Here is a 13021-nt window from a genome sequence, read left to right as displayed (position 1 = left end):
CCAGCTTCAGCCAGAAGAAACAACAATGCTGGGAAGCACTGCTGCTGACTAACAGACAGAAAACTGGACATTTTCACATCAGATTCACAGACTGGGTAGTTCAGGCCATCTCACTGCACAAAATGGCAACAGGCCTACTGCATGGGTGCCTTTAATTGCTTCTACAATACTATGCTTAGTTTTAAAGCTTTCTGTCTCAGAAAAGAGTCTGTTTGAAACAGAGGGACAAGCACAAATATTTCAGCTATTGGAGAGAACATTCTGTTCCTTCAAAGAAAAGGAATCAAATATCCATTTCTTTTTAATGGACCTGTTGGACGGTTTCCAAAAAGAAATGGTAACAGTCCCACTGTTTTGAGGCAAAATACCAGAAAACATGTCAGAGAAGTATTTGTAAATTACCTCAAACCTAACAGAAGAAGCAAAGCAGTTGTCTGGCTATGACAACTCATTTTAACAGCTGCACAGGAGAGTAACATTTTCAAAAGGATGCAGACTCCTCAACGACAAGCTATTCATCATTTTCCGATTTGTGATTTCATGCACCACGGGAAAAGGTTTTACCAGAATGCATCTACTGCACTGATTGGCATTTTAAGAATACTGCATGATGTCTGTGTCTGAACTTGCACTGTGAAAAAAAGGACGATGAAATTTTCATGTCAATAAATCAGAACTCTTAGTTTTCAAACACAATTTTTTCCAACTATAGTTTCTACTGTATTTCCTTCCGGTATCTGAACAGAAACATCCACCAACAGAAGCTCAGAATTAGTAAAGAATAACAAATACAAGCTTAAGCAAGTTAACGCTAAACTGTATCTTATCAATAAACAGAAAGATAAACTTCCTTCTTTGTGCCCCAGCTCAGCTGTGGTAGCACTGAGACTCCTTATTGCTAACAAATCATTTCCTTTGCCGGGATTGCTACTGCAAGGAATAAATACTAAAACCCTAATGCCTCAGAACTCCACTTGCCACTGGCAAATAGTAAGTTCTTCTGAACACTATCAGTATTAAATTATGAACTGGCCAATTCAGAAGGCTTTTAAGACCACGTTTTTGCAAAGACTGCTTCCAGTTATGGCGAGTAAATCAATACACTCCCGTCTCAATCTATAAGCAGGAATGAGACTGGCAAGAACTAAGTCAATGTCACCTTCCGACTGCTTGTCCATCTCCAGGGCATGTGGCGTAAGAATGAAAATGCAGATCAAGGAAAAGCTATAGAGCCAGACATCCCATTGCACAGAAGTCAAGGATAAAGGGCAGGTAAAACGAAGCGCACTGTCACAAGCCTACGGACCACCCGGCGAACAGGCTGGGAGTCCAGGTAGCTTCAAGCCTGAGAAAGTCACTACAGGAGTTGCAAGATCTGGCCTCTGGAGGAACGAGACTTCTCCCACTGGAAGCTCTAGAAGTGATGAGGTTATTGTTCCTGCAGTGATTCAGTGTTCTGTTAAAGCTTCCAAGCTACAAACCCAATGCGTGAATGCAAAAGGAAGAGCAGGTCACTGCAGATAATTAAGCTGAAAATTTTAGGGAAAAGGTAAGGTGTAGAAAAAACCCAACGTGGGGGGGGGGGGGCGGCAGCTAAATAAGCAAGAAAAAAACTAAGCAGAGTTGTAGAAGAGACATACAATGTTCTCTTCAAAAAAAAAGTCAAGGAAATGTGTAACCAAACAAGGAAGAAAGAGTTGGTCGAGCAGTATTTGGTTACTAGGTTAATTTCATTACGTCTATCTAATAATTTATTCCCCAAGCATTATTTCGTCACAACCTACATTATGCAATATTTCAAAGCAATGTTGGAGTACTTATCTTCTGTTGACTTAATGATTAGTCTTCAATCCGCACTGGAGGTGTTTACTTACAGAACTAAGAACACCGGACGTTTCTCTTTGCGTGACAGCGCTGTTGGAGCTATTTCCCAAATCACAGTGACAAAATACGTTCAAAACCTCCGCAACGCATCACAAGAATGAAGCTATGGAAGGTGATGTATCCACGTGGTTGCATTACGCAACTGGTAACAGAACCAGTTCCTCTAAACACCTAAATGAGAGACCAGTATGCTTTTAATCTGTATCAAAGAGGATGAAAACAGTAGCTATTTGAATCCAAGTGTGTTCATAATGGTGAACTCCTTGATACAAAAACATTATTAAAGGTAATTAAGTAGTTAAAAATAAGGCATCAGAATCTATAGTAGTTTCAAGTATTATGAACTGGCATTTCATATATGTTTTTCAATACAACAAGTGATAACACCTGTCAAGGACTTTATTTCCAAATAATATTAATTATGCTGAAAATCAGAGTAGATGAGAGCAAACTTCAAGTACTACAACAGGAATAAATACTTTTCTGATGAATTATCTCCCTCTCTCTCTCCTCTGTTCACTAACAGCTCACAGAATGCTGAAAGTTATTTCTCCAGTAGCCTACAAGAACTATGAAGGTATTTTACTGTGTGAGAAAAAGCACAGAACCAGACTAATTGTGGAGAATTGGAACACTGCCTCCAATCCACTGGCACCAGAGGATCATTGCTTAAATGCTACAGCTTGATTTTCGAAGAGTCTAGTTCGGTTTTATGATTGCTAACAACATTACGGAAAGGCAAGAGTAAACCTAATCTCTGCTTTCTTCTTTTAGACTTTCTGTAGATTACCCTTGAAGCCCCAATGTTTGAAAAAGCACTAAGAGCAAGTAAGAGCTTCCTGAAAAAATTCTACAAGGCTCCAGATTTAAGATTAGGGGTTCTTTCCCCTCTTTCTGTCCACTCACTACTTACTCTACACACACAGAAAACAGGCACAACTCCCACATAACTTCTGTGAATCGCTGAAGGGCTTCTCTATTTCCTTCTTAAAGTTCCTATTAATCATCATTATGCTAACTGAACGTGTGCTGCAGAACAAAGCTCTCCTGGTACACATGCCCTGTCTGTTTCTACATGCGGGCTGATAGTCCAGGAAACAACAAAGTGCAAGTCATGGTACCAAAAACAAAAAAGCAGGGAAAAGCAGCTGTGCCACTTTCACTTCCAGGTCCTCCTTTGGACATCACCAAGTCACAGGCCTGAAAGAAGAACCTTTTTTTTTTTTAAATATCTCCCACAGATGCTTCTAAAAGATTCAAAATGTCTTGCTCGTGGCTGCAGTTCTACAAAAATCGGACTTTTTTAAAAAAAGCCTTTATTTTGGAACAAAATTTCAGTCAACAAAGCACTCTCTACACCTTCCCAAGCAAGTATCTGCTTAGGACAGTTATTCCTCCTATTCTCCAAACCACCCATCAGGAGGGTGCAGCCAGCAGAAAAAGCACAATCCCTGGAACACGCGGAGGGGCCGAACACCCTGGTGAAATCCCTCCTCAGTAACTCCTGAAGTGCAAAGAGGCCGCATACACAAAATCAGTTTCTTTTCACATATCAAGCTCCTGACAGCTCCAAAGCAATCCCACCAGCTTGAACAATGCCCTTGTCCTTGCAGTGATGTACTTTATTACTAAAATTTGTTAACCCTGTTAGCTGTTATCACTACATAGTTTAAAATAGTTCTGGGATTGCTAAATTCCTACAGGCACCTGGAGCAAAAAGCCTACACTAATTAACTGTACTTCAGACTTGGTTTTCATGAAAGCTGACAGATCTGTAACAATCCCTTAGAACAACACAGATTTGAGAAATTTTTCAGTGACAATCCTGACGTAACAGCTGCACTAGCTATGGTTTTTAATTATATGACACCATATCTGTTTGATAACAGGTTTCCAAAAATCTTGTGTATAAAGCAGTACAACCATGAACAAACTCGTTTGTATTTTATCCTATAACTAATATTACCAACAGTAGTCTGTAATACAATGTATTCTGCACCAATTAATCGATCGCCCAGCCTGGTCTGAGCTTTCACCTGTTCAATTTACAGTTAACTACCGTGTACCTACTGACAGATACTGTAACAAGAAGGAAAAAAAGTGTTCATAATAAATAGTTTTACTATTATTTCAATTGACTATACAGATTTTTCCATTTGTAACATTGTTTTAATAAAAGAATTCAGTTGGGGAAAAAAACAGTTCATTTGCCGTGATGTGCCAACTGACGAGAAATTCCCAAAGAGCCGATTTGTAAGAAACTTGGGGCAGTCAGAAAGTTCTCAGATTCATCATTAAGGAGTCCTTGCAACTCCCAAACCAGGTATCTGCAGAAATGCACGCCTTGCCTGCAGTAGGGAACCTGAGCTGCTGAAGGAGCCCCCAGCCTGACCAGCCTTTCCGAAATGCACGGTGTGGGGGTCCAGCAGCCAGCCCTCCCCAGGGCTTGTAGTCCATGAAACAAAGATCTACACCTACCATTTAAAAGACAGTCACTAACAGCAAAACTGCTCCTACCTTGAAATAGTTCTCAAAGTGTTAAATACAGTTGAGGATAATTCAAAAGGTATTGGGCATAATTCAGGTAGAGAGGAGGTAAAAAAACCAAGCAAGAAAGTGTAGGCTTGCAACCCCAGGTGTGCGCCCAGGAACAGCTCCTGCCAGCAAAGCAGCCGTTGTTTCAAGCTCACTGTCACATCCCTCACCACCACAAATGATTACTGGCCCATCCCATGAGTCTCCATCCAACCTACTCCCAACGTCACTAACCATCTTCAAAACAACTATGCTGAAAAACCCTGAGATGCTCTTTGGCCACTGACAAGTTCAGCCCCAGGAGAAAAAAAAAATTCAGAATTCCCAGTGAAAATACTTTTATTTTACTTTTCCAGCGAGTGGGTGAATGCTGAGTATCAGGGAAAGGGAGCAGGGAGATCTTATATTAGAACTAGCTTGGAAATATTCCCAAGACAGACACTGCCCTGTCACGACTATAAGCATCTACTATAACCATTACTTGGCTATGAGGTAGTGCCAATTTCTATAAAATGGTATTCTCCATCTACACGTTTATCTGTCATGGGTACTTCCCCCTTTTGAATAGCATTTCAAAATTGGAAATGTAAAGCATTTAAACAGAAAAACACATTTGTATTTCAACAGAAATTTGGAAGAAATTTTTAATTCTGAAACTCAAAATTTTCTGGAGCTCAAGTGGCCACGTTTTGTAGGCAAGTGAAGAGGGTTTGAAATAAATGCTTACTCTCTAAGGCAAGACATTCCTGCTACCCAGCATTTGAACTCAAATGGGCTGACTGCAAACAAAACCCAATTTGTTTAAGTTTTCATTCAGAACAGCAATTTCTTTTAAGTATTCGTTTTGTACGCAGAAAAAAAAAACGAACCACTGAACAACTCTATTATGTTATAAAAGATACTAATATTCAATAATAGTTATGTTCTGCTAAAAATGTTCCATTCAGAAACTCGTTAGGAAGTGCCACACAGTTACTATACATGTTCTGCATTTTCTTTCCAAGGTAAATATCCTGGGAGTTCAGAATTATTAACTGGTAGCAAAATCTCCCTTTTTACCATTTTCAATCCCTCCCAAACCAATGAAGAAACAGCAGCAATTCCCCCGTCTATAAATTACACAGGCTCAGCTTCAACACCTTACTAGAAGAAAAACAACAGAGAACTTGAGATTTAGTGGTCTTCTACACAGAGAAAGTCCCCCATCCCTCGTTCTTTAAAACTTAAGCAGCTAAGTTAACAGAGTAACCCAAAGAGCTCCAGGACTCCATGCTAACTATCCCGCATTCAAACATGCGCAGCGACTGTAATGTAAGGCTATAACCAGGATCACACTTAATAGAAAATAAAAAGCTTATCCTTTCTAATTTAAATCACATAAATATTACAGGCTAGTCAGTTCATTGCAATTTAAGAGAAATGGCAAAGCTCATTATGTTATTTTTTTAAATTAAATGAGAAAGCAAAACGTAGCAGGCAACATGCACAACTATGCTACTTATATCACAACTTCAGTAAACAGGCAATAACACACAAAAGCTCACCACCCCCCGCGAGAGCCTACTGTACAGAAAGCCCTCTTAAGATTCACTCCTGCAATGCAGTTAAGTAGACGATTTCAGAAAAGGATGCACAAAAAACATTTAGCAGACTTAACAATTTGATTAAACAGAGTCCTGAGAGTTTTAACAAATGTTCAACAGCATACGCATAACATTTACAACAAGAAAGAAGAAAGGCACCTGGAGACATCTGACACTGGGCATGCTCTGCAGGCATCTCAGTGCGCACATGCTCTCTACCAGGTTGGAGCAGCCTAGCCACAAAGACCTTGGCACAGAACACTGCAGGGTGACAAAAAGGAAGGAAGAGAAGAAGCAGTTAGATGCCACAACAAATCACTCAAGGCAGGCAACTCATTAGTATGTTAACGTGGGTACTTATCTATGTTATTTCTACATTAATCACAAGGTTAGCGGCCAAGAGTAAAATAACGACTGAAGATCCTTTTCAGAACATAAGCCATCCCTCTGTCCTATCAAGGGTAACGAGCTGATTTTCCTCATTTGCAACTGCTTGGCTTTAGTGCCCAGCTGAATATTTTAACTTACTACCAGTAGTATCAGCGCTGTTACAGCTTGGGTCCATCAGTTCCGCAATGCATCCACACATTGCTACCACAAAAGAAGTCCTGCTGCAACGGGGGAAGATGCCTCACTCAGCAAACTGGCCTGGCCGTAATTGCTCGCGAGGTTTTTACCTTTGCAGTCACCCTTGGGGAAGAGAAGGGCAGGAGCTTTTCATTAGGGTGGCAAGGCTTTAGGACACAACCTGGAGGAGCTTCGGTAATTAAGGTTTGGCACCCCGCACCGCCTCAATTTTCTCAAACCATTTGTGCTTATTTATTCCAACAGCAAAGCCAACATTAACTTCTGAGGTTACAGTCTATGTACCAGGACACTGACAACCAAAAAACGTAAGGATTTCTTAGAGGGGAACACCACCTAGCTAAGCCCAAATTGCAAGGCCAAGTTCAGCTTAGTCAAGCTACACGGTATCCTCATTAAATGGGTTATGGGGGAAATGGGTTTGTATTGTCAGTTGAGGGTATCCTACAGCCAAATTATACCCTAACTACATTTATTGCTCATACCACCACCCAAGCCAGGAAGAACCAAGCTTAACTACCAGACTCTAGACTCCATTGCTGACACTAGAAGTTAGGAAAAGTCTGGAAATCCTCTTTGTTTCTTTCCTGAAGCTGAAGAAATTCGATGCAGACAAGACTCCCCAAACCTTTTACAGCTCCATGACATTATTGCACCGTTCCTTTTAAGCACAGAATAGTACATACAAACAACAGATAAAGTTAGGGAAAAGGATTCAATTCCTCGCTACCAAGCAGTGCACAAACCCAACTCTAAATTTGGCACAGACTTTGCTTTCAGTATTTTTCACACAGGCTTCAAATTTAGTTACAACAAACACCAAATCTTTAAAAGAAAAATCCCACACAGATCAAAGTTGAAAGCAGAGTAACCGGAGGTGAAGACTCAGGGAAAGCGGTTTGTGCGCCAGTAATGAGGGGAAGGAGGGAGCTCAGAGCAACTCAAGACATTAAAAACTTTTTTGTTGTTGTTTAGGAATAAAAGAAAAGAAAGCCCAGTATTTTCATCTCTGTACTAAGGAGAGAAATTGAAGCAAAACCAGGAGAAGAATGACCTTAGCAGCACCAAACCACACTGGAATTCTCTCTCCTCTTATCCAGCAGGGAACTGCAATTCCGTACGGATGTTCTGTACTATGCACTTGTCATGTCATGAGTGGGTGTATATATCTTACGTACAGAGGTAAAAACAAACATGTTTATGCTATATTGTATTATTCTCCCTTCAATATCAAAATTAATCACACTTGGATATTACTAAAAGTTTCTTATTTAAAGTTTAGAGAAATGTGACTTTTCATTTCGCTATGAAGCAATTAATCCCTGACACTTATAGTTACTTTGCAATATTTTACTTTGATGTGTCCTCACACAAACACTTGAAATTTAGTTTCCAGAATTGTTCTAAGGTAGTCAACCAGTGACATGATGGAAACTACCTTAGTTTCAATAAGACATCAAAAAAAAGGATTTTTGTATTTTTAAAGAAAGACAGGGTGTTCTGTTCAAGCCCACTGATCGTAATATTGAAGCTGCAGGATCTTGCATAGACCATTTACAGCTCTGCTTCAAAACAAGCATAGATAATTCAAGAAACTTCCTTTCTAATCTGTTTCATTATTTAGTCTTATTTGGCACAATACCTGAATGGTGTTTCCACAACACTGAACCATCAAAATCCAGTGCATCGCTGCAGGTATTTATTAAAGTCTAACCAAATTCTTGCATTTTTAGACATACAGGCCCAGTAAAAACTTTCATTCTGCTCACATCACTTAGTTAAAGTCATTGACTGAGAACCACAACAAACTTCTCCCAAGATTTTCAGAGAAGGTGTACAAAACTGTGCATATAATCGATCTACACCTACCAGGAGTCCACAAATTATAAGCTAAAAATCACTAGTTTAGGTTGCTAGACTGTGTTTTCTTTTAGGAACTACTCTATGTAAATAAGCTAAATTTTAAGAACTTAAGAGAAATATGGGTAACTTGAGAACCATTTTTTAATTTAATTCAAAGTACATTAGACACAGAGGCCGTTCCCATGCCAAGTATAAGCCACACAAAAAACCTTTCCACAGTATTATGTAACCCTGAATAAGAGGATTTATAAAAATCACTGGACACTCAGCTGTAGCAACCATATTGCGCAATACTACAAACTAAATACCGCATTCTACTTGACACTAAAACAGGAATGTGCAAATATTTGGGCGACACGTTACTTCTTGACCCTGCTTGCCCAGGAACTGTCATAAATAAGAGCGCAATAGTGTACTAAAGATTTAATTTTTGCGTAACGAGAGCCTGAACTTATGCCTTCACTTTCCAGTTGCCTTTTGCCAGGGTCCCAGGGAGATCTAGCACTAATTAATAAAGTTTGGGAAAGGGACAATGACACTGGCCAACAGGCATAATATTAAATGCACATACAAACCAGTGACAAGCCCACCGGCGGACAACAGAACCAGACAGCCTAGGATAAGGCCAACCAAAACTCAAATTTTAAGGAACAAACTAATTTGCAATGCGGAGTTTTAAACGACTCACATTAAGATAGCTGTGTGTTCATCTGAACGCCCTGCTTGCAGGGGAGGAGCAAGCAGATGAAAGAGGGGCTTTACAGCTTCCTGGCAAGGAGTGAATGATGCTGAAAGAATAAAGACAAATAGAGAAACCCTCATTCTGATCTTTTAGATGCCTTATGTTTGGAAAGCTTAATATATGAATTTTATTACTATATGATTGACTTTAATTCTATACACAAAGAACTGCTTTGGTCCAGCCTCAGGAATTACATTTCAAGATTTAGGTTTCAATTTTAAATCTCAAATTTAAAAAAAAACTGTGCAAATGCCTGCGTTTACATTTAAAACTGCAACATCTCAGCAGTACCAGTAAAAAAGGAATATGCTTCCATGTCTTTAAAGGTCAGATGCAAGAACTTCTTATATTAATAGTAGAGCACGCAGCAGTGTTCTTCCAATAAATCAGCTTTGTAGGTGGTAACTTTTAGGATAGAGGCACAAAGAAAAAAAAAGAAAAAATAACTATCAGCCCCTGAACAATCCGGAGTTTTTCTTCACTTTAGACCTCTCACAGGCACACAGCACGGCCATTTTGTTAAAGCACTGTAAAACATCCAGGAATCTTTCATTTCAGTGCAGTGGAAACCAAGAGTTATGTCACAAAGAAATCCTCACACTTTCTTACCCCTAAAAAAATCTCCCATTTATCCTATAAAGCCCACTAAATTGCTCAAGAAATGAATACAGACGATAGCCTGTGCTCTTCATGGAACTAATACACCTGTGATATCCAGGGATGGAACTATTGCAACGTCATAATTAAGAATGACAGCATTTACATAACCAAGCCTTATTGCTGGGAGTTTTATAATGTATTAAAATTATGACCTCAATTTTTCGCTGCATTCATTTTATTTATACAAGATAATTTAAGGGATCAGAATTTATTGCTATATTTACAGTTTGGAAAATTCTGTTAAGGCAAAAATATCCTTGCTTTTGAAAATCGGTTTCTAGACAAGGGTATAAAAAAAGATTGACAAGGAAAGGCATTTTGGAATTTCAAAGAAAAATACAGTAAATCAAATGAAGGAGCTAATTTACTCCATTTTTTTCAAGGAGCATGACTAATTATATTAATTCCCTCCTTCCGCAACAACTTTTTTCTTACACAGTTTATTATAATACGAAACTGAACATAGCAACCTAACACATCATTCAAGTTTACGAATCCTGAAGTCCGAAATGCTCTTCCCAGCTTTCTGTGAGAACAAACCAGCTCCTCAGCGAGATTACTTCAAGTTCTGGATGTCCACAGGCCTACAAATAAAGATTTGGACTGGCAAAAAAAAGGTACAACCAAAAAACTTCAACCTTCGTTCTGAATTCTCTTCAAGTTTTTAGCTGTAAGAAGCTCGAATGCCATTCAACAGTGGTAATCCACTGTGTAGTTTACGTTGACTTAGGCCTGGACCAACACAACTGATACTTCTTTATTTCCACTAGCACTTAATAGTGATAAATTCACGGGTAACTGCTGTTACTTAAACCCCTCTCTATGGCTGGCAATGACAGGCACATCCCCCAGTAGCCCTGGTTTACTGCTAAAAAGAGGGATATTCTGAAAAGCAAACTTAAGAGTTAAAAGACAGTATAACCATTTATGAAAGCTATATGGTCCTAAGTCAAATTTAATAGCCAGCTCAGATCTTAATTTCTCAAAAATCAGCATTAACCACAATAAGGCAGGACAAAGATACAAAGCAGTAATATTCTTCAAAGGCCTTCAGTATTATTTTACACTCAGCAGGGAACAGTTGCCAACTACCCAGCAAACTACTCCGCAAACTCCATCCCCTTTTGCTAGCTGGGATGTCATCCAGATCTTACCTGGTGTTTTTACCTTAAGTGATTCATTCAAAACAGTGACAAGCAGAACAGTGTTGAACCAACCAGATATTGGAAAGAGTAGTCCGAATATTTGCAGAAGGTGGAAAAGTAAAAATGTCAAAGTACACTCCGAAGTGTGAATACTTAATCAGAACTAAGTGTGGGGGCATGCATGTCACACAAATGCGCGTGTTCCACAAGTGACAGCCTGGCTTGGCACGGTAACACATTCACTGTGCTGCACATTTTGGTACAACATTTAATATCTTTGCTGAGGTACTTGAAAACAAAGAAGCAATTTATGTCAGACCAACAGTAGCACTTTGTACTCTTCCCAGTCTCATTTCAAAACCAAGTTGTCCCTTGAGAGATGCAGTGTATTCACATGCGCCATACAAGTCTGTTGGAATCGGTGCCATCACATCACGACCTTTTCCACATCCGAAATGCAATCTCACAGTCAGTCTCGAGTGTCTCACTTGGAAGGCTGTTTGAGCATCATTCGTACAACACCTTTCCAAAATCCACAGCGTTCTACATACGCATTCAAGTGTTGCGCTCCGATTTAGGAACGGCTACGTTCTCAGGTCACAAATTTCTCTTAGATGTAATTTACTCTTGCATTTTCCATCCTTTGACGAACCACAAATGCAAAAGTGAATTTCTCAAAAACAAGCATCCACAGAGTAGCAAACCCATTTTAACTGGTGAAATGCTTTTGATTACTCCTTTATCATTATCAGATCATTCTAAAAAAAATAGGTAACCAACAGCACACCGAGTCTCACTTCCATTAGAAAAATCAGTCAAATGATTGCCACTCAAAATAAAAATTGCTCAATGTTACAACCTTCCAATAGCCATTCAAGATCTGCACGTAAGCATCTTGCATTTGGGGAAAAATACTAAGTGAGGAATCGGGAAATTGAAAGCAAGACAAAGGGAAAATAATTTATCAGATAAATTCTCCTCATTACCACACCGTTCTTCTAGACAGGACAATGAATTCACAGAAGGGTGATCGATAATGCAGTCCCACTCTGCTCCTGAAGATCAAAGTATGCGTTTGCTACAACAAAACGAATGCTACAAAAGGAATACGGGTTCAGTAGAGAAAAGATTAAATGCTTTCTTTGAATATAACAACAATTGTACTCCATTATAATTTATTCATCAGGATAAGACTCATGAGATGCAGCAGCTCGTTTTCAGGAAGATACGAACGACTAGGAAGAAAATCCTAATACGTTTACCTAAGTCACTCTGAATGTTAACTGAAATCATCTAAGTTTTCCAAAATGGACAGTATTTGGATTAACTCTTGCTTCCTTCATGTACGTACATCTCCCAATTCCCCCATTCAAAACTCCCAAAGCGCGATATTCCTTTCCGCATTAACATATCCTGTGTTACATAAAAAAGGCCATTTCAAAAGAAAAACGGCTTTCCTATGCTCTTACACAGCAGCAGCAGACGTGTTACAGACATCTAGACACAGCAGCACACCCGCTCATAGTCAATCATAACTGGGGAATAAAATAGAAACCAAAAAGAGCGCTAGGACTGCCAGTGGAAATCGTAGAAACTTTGAGTAACTTAAACACTTAAAATGTGGCTGAAACTTGTCTAAGATGTTAAAAGGTGTCTTGGACTCTTTTCTGTACTAAGTGTTTAAGGATGAGGCCTAACACAATCCAAAAGTTATATTCACCCCATCTAAAAATCTAGTACAGACAAGGCAGCGTGCACTTTAACTTGACGAGTTCAAAAGCACATGAAGTCTGGGCTCAGCGCACAACAAAACACTAGCTTCACATTCGGGGCTTGTCCATCAAACGCTGCAGAGGAATAGTTCTGCAGCCTTTTGACAGCTGACTTGCATGTTCCTTTCTGAAATGCAAGATTCAAAACCTGAGCAAGAACTAAGCCTGCAACCTGCACATACTTGCACTCGAGTTCAACTTAAGATTTACTCCTGCCTTTGATACAACTGTTTCAGGTTTCAAGAAGTTAAG

The 13021-nt window shown here is 39.4% G+C and overlaps 1 protein-coding gene across 2 annotated transcripts in view; it reads right to left on the bottom strand.

Moving 5' to 3' along the window:
- FBXW11 (F-box and WD repeat domain containing 11) overlaps positions 1-13021 on the bottom strand; it is a 74662-nt gene that overhangs the window by 50883 nt on the left and 10758 nt on the right. The window contains exon 2 of one of the 2 annotated variants that reach the window (XM_086471244.1): positions 6162-6263. The exons of the other annotated variant lie outside the window; for it this stretch is intronic. Coding sequence (XP_086327370.1) covers positions 6162-6263 — 102 coding nt within the window. The remainder of the gene's footprint in view (positions 1-6161; positions 6264-13021) is intronic. 2 annotated transcript variants of the gene reach the window in all.

Source organism: Leptosomus discolor, chromosome 10 (genome assembly GCF_034619465.1).
Source record: "Leptosomus discolor isolate bLepDis1 chromosome 10, bLepDis1.hap2, whole genome shotgun sequence".
NCBI classification, from domain to species: Eukaryota; Metazoa; Chordata; class Aves; order Leptosomiformes; family Leptosomidae; genus Leptosomus; species Leptosomus discolor.
Note: the sequence above shows the minus strand (reverse complement) of the source record. Positions and strands in the feature narration are given on the sequence as shown.